Consider the following 17,173-nt stretch of genomic DNA (forward strand, 5'->3'; position numbering starts at 1 on the left):
AGGCTGGTCTTGAACTCCTGACCTCAGATGATCCACCTGCCTCTGCCTCTCAGAGTGCTGGGAGAGCCACCATGTCTGGTTCTCTTGCTGCTTTTAAAATATTTTTGTTGTCTCTAGTCTTTATACTTTTACTATGATATGTGCTTTTCATAAGTTTGACTATAATGTGTCTTAATGTGGATTTCTTTCCATTTATCCTATTTAAGATTTGCTCACCTTCTTGAATCTATAGTTTTGTCCTTTGCCATATTTGGGAAGCGTTCAGACACTCTTTCTTTGTGTACTTTCCGTACCCACCCTCTCCCTTCTTCTGTTCCAGGACTGTTGACACAAACTTTAGAACTTTTCTTATTGTCCTACAGGACCTGAAGCTCTGTTCATTGTGTGTGTGTGTGTGTGTGTGTGTGTGTGTGTGTGTGTGTATTTTCTGACTATAATTTAGGTTGAGTAATTTTATTGTTCTACATCTCTGAAGCTCTGTTCATTTGTTTGGTCTATTTTCTGACTATTATTTAGATTGGGTAGTTTTATTGTTCTATATTCAAGTGGCAAACAGTCTTCCAGGTGCAGTATCATCTGATTATTCCCTCTGCACCCCCATTCTGTAGTTTAGTGTTTCATTTTGTTACTGTATGTTTTAGCCCTAACATTTATTTTTGTTTCTTCTATAAATCTGCCATTTATTTGCAGCAACTTTCTGGGGGTTTTTTGTTTTTTTTGGTTTTTTTTTTTCATTTGCTTAAATCTGTCCACAATTGCATAAATGGAAACACATTTATGATGATGGCTGACTTAAAATCTTTGTCAGATAATTCTAACATCACTGTCATCTCAATTTCAACATCTACTGATTTTGTGTTTTAATTTGCTTTGAAGTATTCTGCTTTCTTCATATGAGTGATTTTTCTATTGCAATCTGGTCATTTGGGGTATTATGAGATTCTGTGTATGATTTGAATCTTCTGTTTTGGCTGGTTTTAGCTGGCATCCCTCCAGCAGGTGAAGGAGAAGACACTTTGGTACTGTTTGGTGAGGGTATAATCCATCTTTCCACTTGAGCTCCATCAATACACACAGGGGGGCCTTTATTACAGCATAGGTGAGGATAGCAATTCTGGCTCCCCAGTGGGGTGCCCATTGATACCCCAATGCCTGGGAGAGGTAGACATTCCTCCTTACTGGCCGCATGTGACCTCCACAGACAATACAGGACGTCGGGGTGGCCTGGTCATCTCTGGGCACAGCAAAATTCTTTATTCTCCACTAGTCCTCCACGGATACTACACAATGCTGGATGGGAGGGAATGTCATCCTCCTGCTGCTGGGGAGGGTGGTGGAAGTCCAGCCATGGTCTCCCCTGACAGCACTCCTGGGTGAGGAAGGCGATATTACCTATATCTCGCGGAGATGAATGTCCCTGCTCTCAGCTTAGCCTTCTCTGACACCACAACAGTGGGAGGCTGGGGTGCCTCACAGCAGCCTAGTGAGGGTGAAGGGTGGACCCCTCATCTGACCTTGCATGGGAAGGATCGAGGCGGTTCCTGGTCTTGGTCAGCTGCTTTTTCCTGATCCTTTGGTGCAAGAGAGCAAGCTCCGGCTGAGGAGTTGTTTTCTGTCCTGTTCTCACTTCCAGGTTGCTGGCTTCTCCAGTTCCCCTTCTGGGATGCGTGAGGCAAAAAGAAAGCACAGGGAATGCACCTCCATGTTGCTCCCCAGGTCCCAAAGTCTGCAGGTCACCTGACTTCTCGCTGCTTTCCTTCTGTCTGTAATATAGTAAGTGCAGGCTTCTGCTTGTACTCAGTGGCATGAACAGGGAAAAGTAGATGACTTCATCTCTCTGTAAGCAGGAGTCCCAGAGTCCTTCTTAAAGAAGATGTTCAGAATTTGTCCCTGGACTTTTGCCTGAGGAAGCATATTAGAGGCAGCTCTGGACTTTCTGAGGCAGGATGAGCCTCTTCCACAGAGGGTGTCTCAGTCACACCAGCTTGGAATGGTGCGGCCTGTGAGCACATTGCTTAGCTCACCTGATGCCGTCAAATTCACCAGGCGACTCACCCGATGCCGTCGAATTCACCAGGCGACCTACCTGATGCTGGCGAATTCACCAGGCGACTCACCCAATGATGGCAAATTCACCAGGCAACCCATCTGATGCCAGGAAATTGACCAGATGACCCACTCATGCCAGCAAATTCACCAGGTGACTCACCCGATGCCAGAAAATTCACCAGACAACCCACCTGATGCCAGGAAATTCAGCAGGAGAGCCAGGCCAGGACTTAACCTCTTCCCTGTCAAATTGTTCCCAGAACAAGTTCCTCTTTTTTTTCCCCAAAGTGAAGTTTATGTATGAAGTTCAAGCAAACCTTTAAGAACTTACTCACTAAAAAGCAAGAGAATTTTTGTGGAGAAAAATCTTATATTCCACTTTCATTTCATGACAAAAATCTCTTGAAAGGCAGTAATTCAAGACTGTCTCTCATGAATTTGATAAATTCCACAGTCAGAGATGAGACGTTTTCCAGGTCATTGACGACAGTCTTTGAGCACAATCTGATAGCAAATGCAAGGAAACACAGTGGCTGGTGGGTCTTCTTTTTACACCAAAGCAGCAAAGCCAGATGGGTTGCCAGACAAGGAAGCGTGGGCTCTGCGTCTTGAATACTAATATTCTTTTATAGTCAGAGTCATTCTCAGAAAAGAAACTTTCCGTGATTATAAAGCTGTGGACTGCCTTTGAAGTTTAAAAAAGAAGGAAGAGAAGGACAGCAAGCTTATGAGCTTATGGATTCCATGATGGTGGAAGGGAACTTGGTGGGAAGCAGGTGCTGGCTGCACGAAGAGATACCAGGGAGTCACCTGGTTGCATGACCTGCTTGCACAAGCACATGAAATGTCAGTGATTCTAGAAAAGACTGCATCACTTAAGAGAGGAATACTTCCGTTACCCAGCTCCTGTGCAAGCCACAAGTCCAGAGCTTCCTCCTAAGACCCCGGGTTTTGCAATGGTTTCCTTCTTTTAGGTGGCTGCTTTGACTTGGCTTGAGATGCTCAGCCCTGCAGGATGTTTCCAGACAATAATTTTGCCAGGAGCTTAATCTGAATTTTCTGTAAGTTATAGGGTTTTCAAAAAGAGCAATATTCCTGGAACAGGACCATATTCCCCGATGTATTTATGCAGATTCATGGAAGAAAATTGCTGCTTGATGTGTCAATAGTCAACAACCTTAACCAAAGCACTGTGCCCTTTTGACCACCGTTACACCAGGGATACGAGTAAATTCAACAGACTCTTTCACTTGTGTTTTCCTCTCTTTGTTCACTTCAATTATATTACAAGAAATGTCAAAGAAAAACATCAATAACAGCAAAAATAGTTTTTTAAAATTCCTATCACTGATCATAAAGATTATAGAGGCTATGATATGACAACAATAATTGTTATTTTACCCAGTTCTGTACTGTACCATCCCATGCATGGAGAAGACACCATACATCAATGAGATTATTTGACATTGCATTTTGTAAAAATTACAGGTAAGTGTATATACCCCCAGGAGACCTCAGGAAAAAAACCTCCTATTTTCCTGTTTTCAATGATATTTATACACCAAGAAAAACATCCTTTGAAATGGAACTCAAGTAAACTGGAGCCTTGAGAAAGTGACATTTATTTTCTCTCAAAAGCAAAAGTTGTAAACAGAGAGAGGCTGTGTTACAGAAGCTGGAAAATCTAGTATTTTGTACTGAAAATGATTTGACTGAAGCCTTAGGACAAATATAAAGGATATTCAGTAGGAAATTTGAAAGACATTTCACATGTTAATTATAATCATCAAAAGGCATAAAGTTTAGAACTTCCTAACTTGCCAGAAAGCCTCCAGGTTATAGAGTATTTTTGATCCAACTTTCCATCCTAACAGGAAAATAAGACTCTAAACTGCAGTCGCTCTGAGAGGAAAGAACCCTGAGGGTGTCCTACGCCAATTCTTTCTTCCTTTGCTTTTCTCGTAATGTGATCACAGTGAAATGAAGTAGTAATAAGAACTATTTGACTCATAACCTCACCAGATATTTATGGGAGCACAATCTTATTTATCTGTAGTTGTGATGTTTATTTGCTAGATGTTTATTTACAATGTGGGGGGGGAAATGTTTTTAGACTCGAAAATATATTCATTATTAGAATTTTCTATACAAGACTTTTTTGTTGCACACACATGTATGTGTGAATTACAACTTTTCCTTATTTTTATTTGCATAAAGGGTTGCAACATTATCTTCTGCTACTTATGGGAACTACGTTCTCTCAATGACTTTGGGAATATTACTGTTAATAATAAACACTAAAATGTGCGTACGTGTGTGTAAGTTTTATTTCATGAATTTAGAGAGAACTGAGAACTTAATAATTTTCGATTTACTAGTGTTGGTGAGAACATCAAACTCTGTAAAACATTTAAAGAGTTTTATTCTCAGCCAACGATGAATGACCATGGCCCAGGGTATAGTCTCAAGAGGTCCTGGGAATGTGTACCCAAGGTGGTTAGGTTACAACTTGGTTTTATACATTTTAGGCAGACGGAAGTTACAGACAAAGACATCAATCACTACATGCAAGGTATACTTTGATTTGGCCCAGAAAAGAGGGATATCTAGAAGAGGGAGGGACTTCGAGGTCCTAGGTGGATTCATAGATTTTCTGACTAGCAGTTGGTTGAAAGAAGTAAGCTTTGTATAAAGACTTAAGATAGTCAGTAGAAAGAAATGCTTGAGTTAAAATAAGGGAGGTTGTGGAAGCCAAGATTCTCGTTATGTAGATGATGCCTCTAAGTGGCAGGCTTCAGAGAGAATGGATGGGGAATGTCTCAGACACTAAAAGGTATCAGACTCTTAGTTCCATCTCTCCTGGACCTGGAGAAGACCTAGAAAGGGAAAGGGATTCTTTACATATGCAAATTTCCCACAAGAGATGGCTTTGCAGGGCCATTTCAAATGCCAAAGAAATAGATTTGGGGGTAAAATATTTTGATTTCCTTTGGAGCCTGCTATCTGTCACATGATGCTATAGTCAGGTTGAAATTTGGTATTTTATTGTAACAGAGACTCTGTCAGTCTTATGCTGTCTACTTTAAAGTTAATCCTGGTCAGCTGTGCCTAAGCACCAGAAGAAGTGGATATTAACGAGGACTGTCCACCTCCCTTCCCGTCATGGCCAGGAATTTGGTTTTTCAGATTTCCCTTGGCCCAGAGGAGGTCTGTTCAGTTGACTGGGAGGCTTAGGATTGCATTTTTGGTTTACACTAGAAGTGAGAGTGAACAAAAACTCAATTTTCTATGCATTTTGAAGCCTATGTAATAAATAATGTGTCCGGTCCTTATCCCCAGTTCTGGGAGGGAGTTTCTAAACCCTTTGGGTCTCCTGTTGGACGTAGACACTGAAACTCTCCTCACAGGTTAAAGAGAATTGCATTCTGGGTTCTAGACAGAAATAATTAAGCATTAATTATGCTGCACCTTGGCCCACTCCCTTGTAGCTGTTTACTAACCAAAAGTCCCGTGGCACTGGGTCCTGGCCTTTTCCATCCCACTGTTTCTATAGACAGGGCTCCTGACCTTAGAATCCTAAGGCTTTTGTTTCAGAATTGATTTGCAGCTCCGTTGTTCCTGTAGATAGGATTTCTGACCTTAGATGAATTGCTGAAGATGTTTTCCAGATCCTGAGTTCCGGCAGAACTGCTGATGCCAGGCAATTTGAAGACCTCCACAGAGAAAACAAATCAGCAGGACACTGCAGTTCACTCACCACCTTCCACGACTTCACCCTGCACTCTTTGACCCATCAGCCATCTCCAACCTTGGCCCAGTATTTTATTATTATTCTTTTTTTGGACAGGGTTTTAGTCTTGTCACCCAGGCCAGAATGCAGTGATGCAATCTCAGCTCACTGCAACTTTCATCCCCTGGGCTCAAGCGATTCTCCTGCTTCAGCTTCTCAAGTAGCTGGGACTACAGGTTTGCACCACCACATCAGGCTACTTTTTCATATTTGTTGTAGAGACCAGGTTTTGCCATGTTGCCCAGCCTGGTCTCAAACTCCTAGGCTCAAGCGATCCGCCCTCCTCACCCTTGCAAAATACTGGGATTACAGGTGGGAGCCACTGGGCCCAGCCAAACCTTAGCCCAGTACTTGTCCAACCCTTAAAATCCCTAGCCCCAAACTCCTTAGGGAGGTGGATTTGAGGTTTCCTCTTGTCTCCTCCTCTGGCTGCCTTATGATTCAGCCTCTTTCTCCACTACAACCTGGAGTCTCTGTGTATTGACTTGCTGCACATTGGGCAAGAAACCTACTGCAGTTTCAACACCTTTGTTATTTATGGTTGGACCCTGGGACAACTGAGTGGCTCAGATGGTCTTGGGATGGGGACTAGCAATGGTGGAAAGGCCAGCATATGATGATAGGGTTGGAGCTTCAAGCCAAGGTATCTCACCCTGGCTTTCAAAAAAGAGAGAGGAGCTGATGATTGAGTTCAATTAGTCATGGCTGGATTGAGCTCAGTTAATGATTAATTAATGATTCAGCTAATCACACTTGTGTAATGGAGCCCCAAGACAAACTCTGAACATTGAGGCTCAGGGGAGCTTCCTGGTTGTTGAACTCATCAATGGGCTGGGAGGGGCCACATCCTGATTCCATAGGGAGAGGACACAAAAGCCCCATGCCTGGGACCTTCTCAGTCCTCACCCCATGCACCTTTTCATCCAGCTGGTCCTGGCTTGTATTCTTTCATGTTAAGCTGTAACCATAAGCACAGTACTTATCTGAGTTCTGTGAGTAATTCCAGGGAATTATCACACCTTAGAAGGTCATGGGAAGCCTCCAGTTTTAGCCAGTTGGTTAGAAGTGTGGATGGCCTGAGGACCCCTGAACTTGCAGCTGGCATGCCCTTGACCTGCAGGGATCTGCATTAACTCTGGCAGCCAGTGCCAGGACTGTCCTGCAGAATTGCACTAACAGGCGTTTGCTATTTTTGTCTCCAATGACACAGCCATGTGGGTTCTAATGGTGACTAAAATGTTGGGTCCAGATGTTATCTCCAGGAGCTCGTGCCTAAACAGTAAATGTTATAGGCACCACCATGCCATGCCCTGTGTACATCATTCATTCAGACTCAGTAATTAATGATGTGGGATCCTCCAGAGTCCTTTGAGCCCCTGGGAGGGACAGGTGCCTGTGTTTAAAAGACATATGAGATAGATAGAAGGAGGGGGTGTGACTGCTCCTTCAAATATATTTTTTTCTTTTTTTTTCTCTTCACAAAACCCACACAAGCACCTCACTTACACTCTACCAGTGACCCCAAGTTTTTAGTTGCACAAAGAAAACAGTAGTTCTTCTGTGCTCTAATAATGCTTAGCCATACCTTTTACTGAATAGATTCCAGAAACTGGCCTGAGGAAATCCAAACTTCGAACCAAGGTTGCGTAGTGCCCCACCTGGGGAAGAAATGCAGCATGATTGATTCACAGCCTTGTTGCTGCCAGACAGATGGCCAAGCGGCCCGTGACTCGAGAAAACCACAACGACCAGATATGCTGACCCACATGCCCTACCCCTCAGGGACACTGCCCAGCCCAGCTGCATACCCTACTCCTGATGTAGGGTATGCCTAATTAAAAAAAAATCCCCACTGGCTCTTTTTGGGGAACCAGCTGGAGTATTCTCGCACCTCCACTGTCTCCCTTGCATTCAAGCACAAGTCTCCAAATAAAAGCCTTGTCTGGGAAAGCTGCTTGGCCCTGCGTTAGTTTCCACGCCATGGAACCCAAGACCCTGTGGTCTGGAACACATGGAGAATGAGGCAGCAGACAGAGGTGAGATGTAGGGTTCTGTCAGCATGCTTCAAGACCTTGTCGGCACGATGTCACATGAATTCCTTCATGAGAAGACAGCAAGATAAATTGTGGGGGTGGAATAGGAGGAGAGAAAGGTCAGGGAGCGGGGTGAGGGCAGACATGGAAATGATGACGTTGGTAGAGAATGAGACCAGCAGGTGGAAAGGATGATTGGGGTTGGGGAAGAGCAGAGGAATGTGAGGGTGGTCAGGGCACAGGAGGACTGATGAGTTCTGGAGTCCCTGGCCTCAGGGGACTTCCTGTCATGTCCACAAACCAAGAATGTGGGAAAACCATGTCCTTGTCTTGCCCCGTGGGCTTTGGGAGCACTCATTTGAGGATTTCCCATGAGGTAAGCTCCATGACACGTCAGCTCCATGACACGTCAGCTCCATGAAGGAAGAACTAGTATTTGTCACGTGCATCCATGTGAAGAGACCACCAAACAGGCTTTGTGTGAGCAGTAAAACTTTTTAATCACCTGGGTGCAGGCGGGCTGAGTCCGAAAAAGGAGTCAGCAAAGGGAGAGAGGGGTGGGGCAGGAACAAATCATAATGGTAGAATGTCATCTTTTGTGGTTCAGTTGCTCCAGGCCATCTGGATGTATTCGTGCAGGTCACAGGGGTTATGATGGCTTAGCTTGGGCTCAGAGGCCTGACAGTATCATATTCTTTTTATGAGTGAGGAAACCCAACCTAGGAATGTGAAATAACTCTCTCCAGGCCCCCCATTTGTTAGGTGGGGAGGGATTTGGTCCACATGGTGTGACTCCACAACCCACTGTCTTCTCCACCAAAGAAGCAAGAATGCGTCATTGCAAAGTCTTGAGCAGATGACTGTGGAGAGCAATTCTTAGACCTGTGAGGCTACTGAGCCCTTGCAATGGGGCAAGTTGAAACTGCAATTTGCTATAAGTTTGAAATGCACCCTGGATTCCCAAGACTTAGTATAAAAAAAAGTAAACTATTTTATTACTAATTTTTATATTGATGATATATTGGAATAATGATATTTTGGATCTATTGAGTTAAATAAAATGTTATTGAAATTAATATCACCTGCTGCTTATTGCGTTTTTAAAATGTGGCTGTTGGAAAATATTTTTAAAAATTATGTATGTGGCTTGCATTATGACATCACAAATAAAATTGAATTGTATTTCTATTGCTTAAGTTCTACTGACCAGTAAAGTGCTGCTTTGAAGAATCAGACTAGGAGATGGTTTGGGAGAAGAACCAGACAAGGCCTGGAGAGGAGGACCAGGCACCCAGACAGCACAAGGCACCCCTCTGGGGTCTCTTAGACTGAGTTACCCAAGCACAAGGTATGCGTAATTGAAAAATATTGTCATTGGTCCCAGTCAGCGCTTCCTCTGTTCCCTGCTGGGCCCATTGGAGTGTGCCCCTCCTGTTGACAGCGCTGTGGATTAGCTCTGCAGGGTGCAGTGGGAGGAGGGGCTGGCTCATTACTGGTTTTGTGATGCTAAAGAGATTCCAGCACTGACTGCACCTGTTGGGAGGGGGTGGGGTGGGCGGAAACACTTCTCATCAGCTCATTGAGCAAGGAGGCAGTGCTTCCAATAGAGCAAGCTAATTTACCCTTTAACTTAAAGGGTTCTTGCTTTTCTGTAAGTAGAAATGAGTGTTCACTTTTGAGCAGATGTTGGCAGGGAGCCCACAGCCTTCATTATATCCCAACTGGCATTGTATCATCACCAATGTCCACAACGTAATTGGGGATATTTTGATTTGCTCTTTGCTGGAGACTGGGATCAGCTCCAAAATGTGGTACACGTAGGTGTCATGTCCCTACAGGCTGGGCTTGGCCATGCTTACCCATTTATGTTGAGCCTCAATCATCTGTGACTCCAAAGTTGCAGACCACCCTGGTGCTCAGGGGTTCTTGTGGGTAGGCGGGCCAACAGCTATTGCCTGGCTGTCAGCAACGCCCTTAGCCTCCTGCAGTGCTCCCGGCACTGTCCTCCACTGCTGGGACTGAAATTGGAAGAAGGTTGAGAGTCTGTGACTTGGGAGTCGACAGCATCTCCCAGGTGCCGTGGACTCGCATTTGGCGTTTACTTTCTGCTTGTCAGTGCAGTTGTTCTCATGTCTCTCTCACCAGTGATGTTCCTTCAGGACACAGAGGGTCCTGGCTCTCCCTGTGTCCCTGAGCATCTCCCACACCTGCCAGGATGGCACCCTGCAGGGACGAGGTCATAAACAGAGTCCAGCTGGATCCAGGGCCCTTGGTTCTGCTGTCCTGGTTTTCTTACCTAATAACCGACAGCCTCATCTGTGTGCTCCGCCCACTACAACTGTGCGTCCTGCCACCGCATGTGAGCCACACTCCCCAAGCTATTACCTGTAAGATCAGATGATCAAATGTGTGTAAAGCACATCACAGTGATTTCAAGGTGGGGCCTCCCCAGTGTGAGAAAGTGCTGGCATACACCCGCTTAGTTGATGCCTACAGTGGTGTGTGAAGTCCACACATCAAGACTAGGTCTGTTCTTTCCACTTCATCTCCAGCATCTACAGGAGTCTTTTGTTGAATGAAGGAGACACTGATAAAGGCCAGAGGTATCCAGATGGAAAGAATTTGTACACAAACCTCTTGCCCTAGAGAGGAGAGTCCCTCACTATCCACACGGCTGCCCGGACAACCCCGTCCTCCAGGGTCCTCCCTGCCCCCAGTTCAAGTGAGGCACCTACCTTCATGTAGGTTGAACTAAACCTCTAGGATTCAAGACAACACCCATTGAATTTATATTTTGTTTTCTCCAGACACACTATAAAGGGTAGATCTTGTGCCTGGTTGTTGATAAAATAAAGTAACATGCTGACTGATAAAATAATATGCAGGCTCCTCCCTGCTCTCTCTTCCCTAATAAACGGATGTGTAGGATGAATCTCACAATCCTAACATTATGCACCAGAAGAAGGCGGTGAAGAGCACCTGGAGGGAGCTGAGAGGCTTGAGTGGACTTGTTCTGAGTCTTTACAGCTTTAGTAAATGACTTGGGCATGGGCCCTGCAGCAGCACAATTGTTATGGCCCAGCAGGTACTTCCTGCCTGCTGCACAGGAAAAGTCAATCAACCAAGAAGGTGGCATTGCAGGAGAGACAGTGTAATTGATGCCAGGCCAGCCCACGTGGGAGAACTGGCGTTATCACCCAAATCAGTCTCCCTGTAGGCTCACAGGTTTGGGTTCTATGAACAATTTTGTGGGCAGGGGGCTAGGGAAGGAGTGCTGCTGATTGATTAGAGATGAAACAATGGGGTGAGAAAAACAGTCTTCATGTGCTGAGTCCACCCTTGGGTGGGACCACAGGATCAGCTGAGTCATGAGTCTAGGTAGAGTCAAGTCTGAAAAACAACTCTGGAAAAAAACAGTCTTAGGTTCTAAAAGGGAGAAGTTATGTAATGGAGCAGTGGGGAGAGTCATGAATCTTGTGGCTTCTGTCCACATGGCCCCTGAGCAGTAAGGGATTATAGACACTACGCCCAGCTTATCAGAATTCACACCCTTATCATCATCCCAACCTTGTGGCCTTTCATCAGTTTTACAAAAGCAATTTAGTGTTGAGAAGGGCTGTTATCATCTTTGCTTTAAGGTGAAACTAAACTAAATTCCTGCCAAAGTTAGCTTGACCTACACCGAGGAAGGACCAAAGACAGCTTGTAGGTCAGAAGCAAGATGGACTCAACTCTGTCGCCTTTCTCTTGCTGTCATCATTTTGCAAATGTTGTTTCACAATCCCTCCTTGGTTGTAATAAACTACGTCTTCTTTGGTTTTCTTCTCCAGAATTCTCCCTGGCCCTCCTGCTCACCCAGAAGAGGCTCTTTGTTGGTGAGGCTGCCGTGCATTGGGAAAGGGTCAGACTTGGCACCCAGGACACAGGGAGGGCTGCCACACTGTGATCTTCTGCCCCAGCCAAGGGATGACCCAGCCTCAGGAGGAAAAGGCAGCCTTCTGGGGGTGCATCCTGGAAGCCCATCCTGCCCTGGAACACGAGTCCCTTCCAGGTGTGACAGCCCAGGTGTGCTCTGCCTGTCTCCTGCCTTCTCCTTCTTCCCCAGGAGACCCCAGGAATCAGAGTGAGGATGTATCCCCATGAGGGCAGGGGCTGGCTGTGCTTTAAGGGTTCATGGCGTCAGCCAGAAAGTGCAGGAAGAAAGAGGAGAGAAGCAATTGAGGGATGGGTTGTTATTTAGAGGACTGTGTATGTGTGTGCACGTGCATGTGTGTGCATGTGTGTCTGTGAGTGTGTGGACTGTGTGTGCGTGTGTGGACTGTGTGCATGTGTGTGGACTGTGTGTGTGTGTGCATGTGTGTCTGTGTGGACTGTGTGTGTGTGTGGACTGTGTGTATGTGTGTGTGGACTGTGTGTGCACATGCATGTGTGCATGTGTGTGTGCGTGTGTGGACTGTGTGTGCATTTGTGTGCGTGTGTGGACTGTGTGTGCACATGTGTGCATGTGTGGGCTCTGTGTGTGTGTGTGTGTGCACGTGTGTGGACTGTGTGCGTGTGTGCATGTGTGGACTGTGTGTGGACTGTGTGTGTGTGTGCATGTGTGTGTGTGTGTGGACTGTGTGTGTGCGTGTGTGGACTGTGTGTGTGTGTGCGTGTGTGTGGACTGTGTGTGCGTTTGTGGACTGTGTGTGTGCGTGTGTGTATGTGTGTGGACTGTGTGCTTGTGTGCAGACTGTGTGTGTGTGCACGTGTGTGTGGACTGTGCATGTGTGTGTGCATGTGTGTATCTGTGCATGTGTGGACTGTGTGTGTGCATGTGTCTGTGCATGTGTGTGTCTGTGCGTGTGTGGACTGTGTGTGTGCATGTGTGTGTCTGTGCATGTGTGGACTGTGTGTGCGTGTGTGGACTGTGTGTGCGCATGTGTGGACTGTGTGTGCGTGTGTGGACTGTGTGTGTATGTGTGTGGACTGTGTGCGTGTGTGTGTGGACTGTGTGTGTGCATGCGTGTGTGCATGTGTGTGTCTGTGCGTGTGTAGATTGTGCATGTGTGGACTGTGTGTGTGTGCGTGTGTGAACTGTGTGTGTGTGCATGTGTGTGTCTGCGTGTGTGGACTGTGTGCATGTGTGTGTGGACTGTGTGTGTGCGCATGTGTGTGTGCGTGTGTGGACTGTGTGTGCATGTGTGTGGACTGTGTGTGTGGACTGTGTGTGTGCATGTGTGTGTCTGTGCGTGTGTGGACTGTGTGTGCGTCTGTGGACTGTGTGTGTGCACGTGCACGTGTGTGTGGACTGTGTGTGCATGTGTGCGTGTGTGGACTGTGTGTGTGCATGTGTGGACTGTGTGCACGTGTGTGGACTGTGTGCGTGTGTGTGGACTGTGTGTGTGCACGCATGTGTGCATGTGTATGTGCGTGTGTGCGTGTGTGGACTCTGTGTGTGTGTGTGCGCGTGTGTGAACTGTGTGTGTGTGCGTGTGTGTGTGTGTCAGGGGCTTTTGGGACAGCTGCCCACATTGTTCAGGACCATGGGAAGATTAATGTGGGAACTGGGGGACACTTTTGCTGTGTGGTACATAATGGGACTTCACAGGCCCCGAGGAAAGCTGTCAATGAATATTTATTTTACACTGTAAGGCGTTTGGAGTCAAATTCATTTCTCTTGGATGTGTAACCAGGCTGGGACGGGACTTAAAGCAAACAGGGAAAGAATACAGTTTTATCTGCGTTTCATGATGATTTGAGACGAATCTATGACTGATCTTGGTGTTTAATAGCAAACTATTGAATAAGTAAAAAACATTATGAAGAACCTATGGCCCTTTGCATCATTTTATGAGATTCCTAATTAATTTAAGATACACTGAACGTTTCAAGTGTGTGTCTTCTGTTTGCATTTACGCAACATGGAGGTGGGGGACGCAGCTCCTTGGCCGCCGTTCACCACTAGAGTCTGCACCTGCCAGGCACACAGCAGACCCAGGTATGCTTGTTAAAGAATAGAGAATTTGCTTTATTTTCCTGGGCACATGTTATAAATTCTCCCTGTTTCCCTTATTTAACAGTGGTTTCTATAGAATTTTTTCTCATGGAGAAAGTTCTCATCTATAAGCTGAACTTCCAGAATGCCAGAGTGAGATGCTGAAGGATGGGAAGTCCAAAGGACAGTCCTACTCCCTCCACCCTCCTCCCTTCCTCCTTTCCTCCTCCCTCTCTCCGTCCTTTCCTCCTCTCTCTCCCTCCTTTCCTTCTCCCTCCCCCTACTCTGCTTGCTTCCTTCCTTCCTAACCTTCCTTCCTCCCTTCCTCCTTTCTTCTACCTTTCTCTCCCTCTCTGTCTCCCTCATGAGATGCCAAGAGAAGGAGATGGTGCCCTTTCCTTTCCTGTTGGGTACTGTTAGGCAAGGCTGCCAAAGGCTAATAGCCCCCTCTGAGCTGGAATAAACCATGACCAAGAAGCAGGTGAACCCACCTGCCTCCTCCAAGCAAGTTCCCTGGCATGCTCTGGACCCTGGCAGGCTCCCTTGGGCACCTTGAGGGTCCTCAACCACAAGGAGAGGGGCATATCCACCCATCATGGGGGCTGAGGGTTGCAGTAAAGGCCTTTCCTAGAATCTTGTTTCTTGGTGTGGCTCCAAGAACATCAGGGGTCCCCAGCACGTGGCCTCGGGCCGGGATCCTAGAGAGTTGTCTGCAGATGGTGGCTTTCCCCCTTCCGATCCTCTGACCTCTTTCCCATGGTTATAATAAAGGTGGTCTCAGGGATCAGTGGTCAAATGAAGTTCAGCTGCTCCCACACAAGTGCTCTAACACTGTGAAGAAGAGAAAGGGAAGTGTGTGCTCTTGTTGCCATGGTGACAGCTGGAGAGAGAGAGAGAGAGAGAGAGACAGAGGGGTGAGAGAGAGAGACTAAGAGAGAGAGAAAATCAGAGGGAGAGGATCTTGCTGCCCCTTTCTGCTGTCCTGTGGAACCTGGTGGTGCCAGGTGGAACCTGGTGGTTCCTGGGCATGATTAAGATGTGCGGCCCCTTCCCAACCACACAATGTCCCTTCCCCATCTCGTGAGACATCTGTCTCCCCCAGAAGACATGGACACTCAGGGGGCCATGCCAGCATCTTCCTGCAGAAGTGAGAACGTGGGATCCCCAGGTGCTGGGAAGGACTCAGCAGGGCCCTGGCAAGTCTCCCTAGGACTGAGGGCTTCCAGTGCTCCCCAGGACTGAGGGCTTTCAGTGCTCCCCAGGACTGAGGGCTTTCAGTGCTCCCCAGGACTGAGGGCTTCCAGTCCTCCCGAGCAGTGAGGGCTTCCAGTGCTCCCCACGAGTGAGGGTTTCCAGTGCTCCCCAGGAATGAAGGCATCCAGTGCTCCCCAGGAGGGCTTCGATGCTCCCCAGGAGTGAGGGCTTCCATGCTCCCCAGGAGTGAGGGCTTCCAGTGCTTCCCAGGAGTGAGGGCTTCCAGTGTTCCCCAGGAGTGAAGGCATTCAGTGTTCCCCAGGAGGGCTTCTAGTGCTCCCCAGGAGTGAGGGCTTCCAGGGCTCCCCAGGACTAAGGGCTTCCAGTGCTCCCCAGGAGTGAGGGAATCTACTGCTCCCCAGGAGTGTGGGCATCTAGTGCTCCCCAGGAAGGGTTTGACAATTCAGTTCCTCACAGCCCTGTTTCACTCATTTAAAGAAAGGCTCATATTTTATTGTCTTTCTTGACTCATTGTCATTTCTTAACACCCTGCTAATAGCTTCCCTTTCAACTTCTGCTTTCAGGGAATCCACCAAGATGCAGGAGACGGGAGACATTTCCAGAACTACTGTGTTCCAGCCAACACTGATAAGGAGAAGATTGGGCTCTGTTCATCTTGTAGTAGCCCCAGAGCCTAGTGGAGGCAGAGAGAAAAGTGCAGGCACTCAAATGAGCCACTGGAGCCCTTGGTTGCCCCGTACCCCACATTACTCTCCATGGGCAGGTGCTGCACCTGCAGCCTGACAAAGACTCGGAGCCAAGAGGCTCAGAACCCTCAGGGACAAGAGTCAGCAACCACCAGGTGAGCCACCAGCCCAGGAAGAGTGCCAGCTGGGGGCAGGGGATGCAGCCTGGAGGGTGGAGGAGGCAGGCGTGTAGCAGCCGGCTGCCTAGGGTGGGCTGCGGCATGGGGGCTGCACTTCATCTGAACAGCCCTCCCTGGCGCTGTGCCTGGCAAGGGTCCCAGGGAAGCTGTGTCTGGACAGAGGATTTAACGTGAGGGGCAAGTGGACTGGAACAGTACAAGGCAAGGACTCAGTGGATGCTGCAGGTGCCGGCCCCGTTCCTGGCTGGTGCACTCACACTACTGTGGCTGTGAGCATTCCCCAGAGTGAAGCCGCTCTATCCCTTACCCCCACCACTCCCCACATGCTATCTTACCCCACCCCCGCTACCCTACCTTACCCCCACCCCCGATACCCTATCTTACCCCACCCCTGATACCCTATCTTACCCCACCCCTGACACCCTATCTTACCCCACCCCTGACACCCTATCTTACCCCACCCCCAACACCCTATCTTACCCTACCGCTGACACCCTATCTTTCTTCCCCATCTCTTGAGAGTGATCCTCACAATACATCAACTGATGCTTCCAGGGCTCCAGACTGAGGCCAGTTGCTTTGCAGAATCTGCAAACTCTAGGCTTTCAGGGGATGTGTTAGACTGCATCTTAAGGATTTGATGTTCTCACATTTCAATGCCTGTACAAAGCTCTCCTGATGCCAAGAAAGGTGAACAGCTGAGCTATTAGCCTCCCAGCAGGATGAGTTCCACCGGCACTCCCAACCTGCTCCTTCACACAGACGCGCTGCTGGGTCTAAAATTAGGAGCATGAGGGCTGATTATGGACCCTTGACACCATTAGCATTGATATGCAAAATTTATTTCCATCCAATCTGCAGAGCAATCCAAATTGCCCTGTGAAAGCAGGGCCTGAAGTCTTTGGATGTTGGCCATGCTGAGCTGAAGTCCCCCAGGGCACAGTCCTCGAGCAGCTCTGCTATTTGCATAAATATTGGCATATGTCCACCCTCCTCCTGTTAGCCGCAATTAACCACGCAGCACACTCAGATCAGCATCTCTGGAGCTGCAGCCTGATTTACAAAGAAAGCTCGAATTAGATCCCTTGAACATCTCCTGTAATTAGATCAAGGAGAGGTGTGGTGGGGATTCCAGCAGCGGCCTCTTCTGAAAAGTCCACACGGTTTCCCAGTAGATTTGCTGCTGAGAAATCCGCTGGTGCCATTTCAGTCTGTCAAGCTTAACCCTGAACATACCCTTATAC

The 17,173-nt window shown here is 47.4% G+C and overlaps 1 protein-coding gene across 1 annotated transcript; it reads left to right on the plus strand.

The window, feature by feature from the left end:
• Positions 1-9,052: 9,052 nt before the first annotated feature.
• On the plus strand, positions 9,053-16,324 carry LOC129043505 (putative protein CRIPAK). The gene is made up of 4 exons (XM_054500183.1): positions 9,053-9,220; positions 11,703-13,501; positions 15,828-15,905; positions 16,037-16,324. Exons 2-4 carry the CDS (start codon positions 12,149-12,151, stop codon positions 16,322-16,324), a joined length of 1,719 nt encoding a protein of 572 aa, XP_054356158.1. The 5' UTR covers positions 9,053-9,220; positions 11,703-12,148.
• Positions 16,325-17,173: the final 849 nt, after the last annotated feature.

The sequence above is a fragment of the Pongo pygmaeus genome, chromosome 13 (genome assembly GCF_028885625.2).
Source record: "Pongo pygmaeus isolate AG05252 chromosome 13, NHGRI_mPonPyg2-v2.0_pri, whole genome shotgun sequence".
Taxonomy (NCBI): domain Eukaryota; kingdom Metazoa; phylum Chordata; class Mammalia; order Primates; family Hominidae; genus Pongo; species Pongo pygmaeus.

Bases quoted from the DNA above. Each gene is read 5' to 3' on its own strand.
- LOC129043505 (XM_054500183.1), top strand. From the start codon at position 12,149: ATGTGTGTCTGTGAGTGTGTGGACTGTGTGTGCGTGTGTGGACTGTGT. The intron at 13,502-15,827 runs GTAAGGCGTTTG...CTCCATGGGCAG, and splicing joins ATGAATATTTATTTTACACT to GTGCTGCACCTGCAGCCTGA. The intron at 15,906-16,036 runs GTGAGCCACCAG...TCATCTGAACAG, and splicing joins CAAGAGTCAGCAACCACCAG to CCCTCCCTGGCGCTGTGCCT.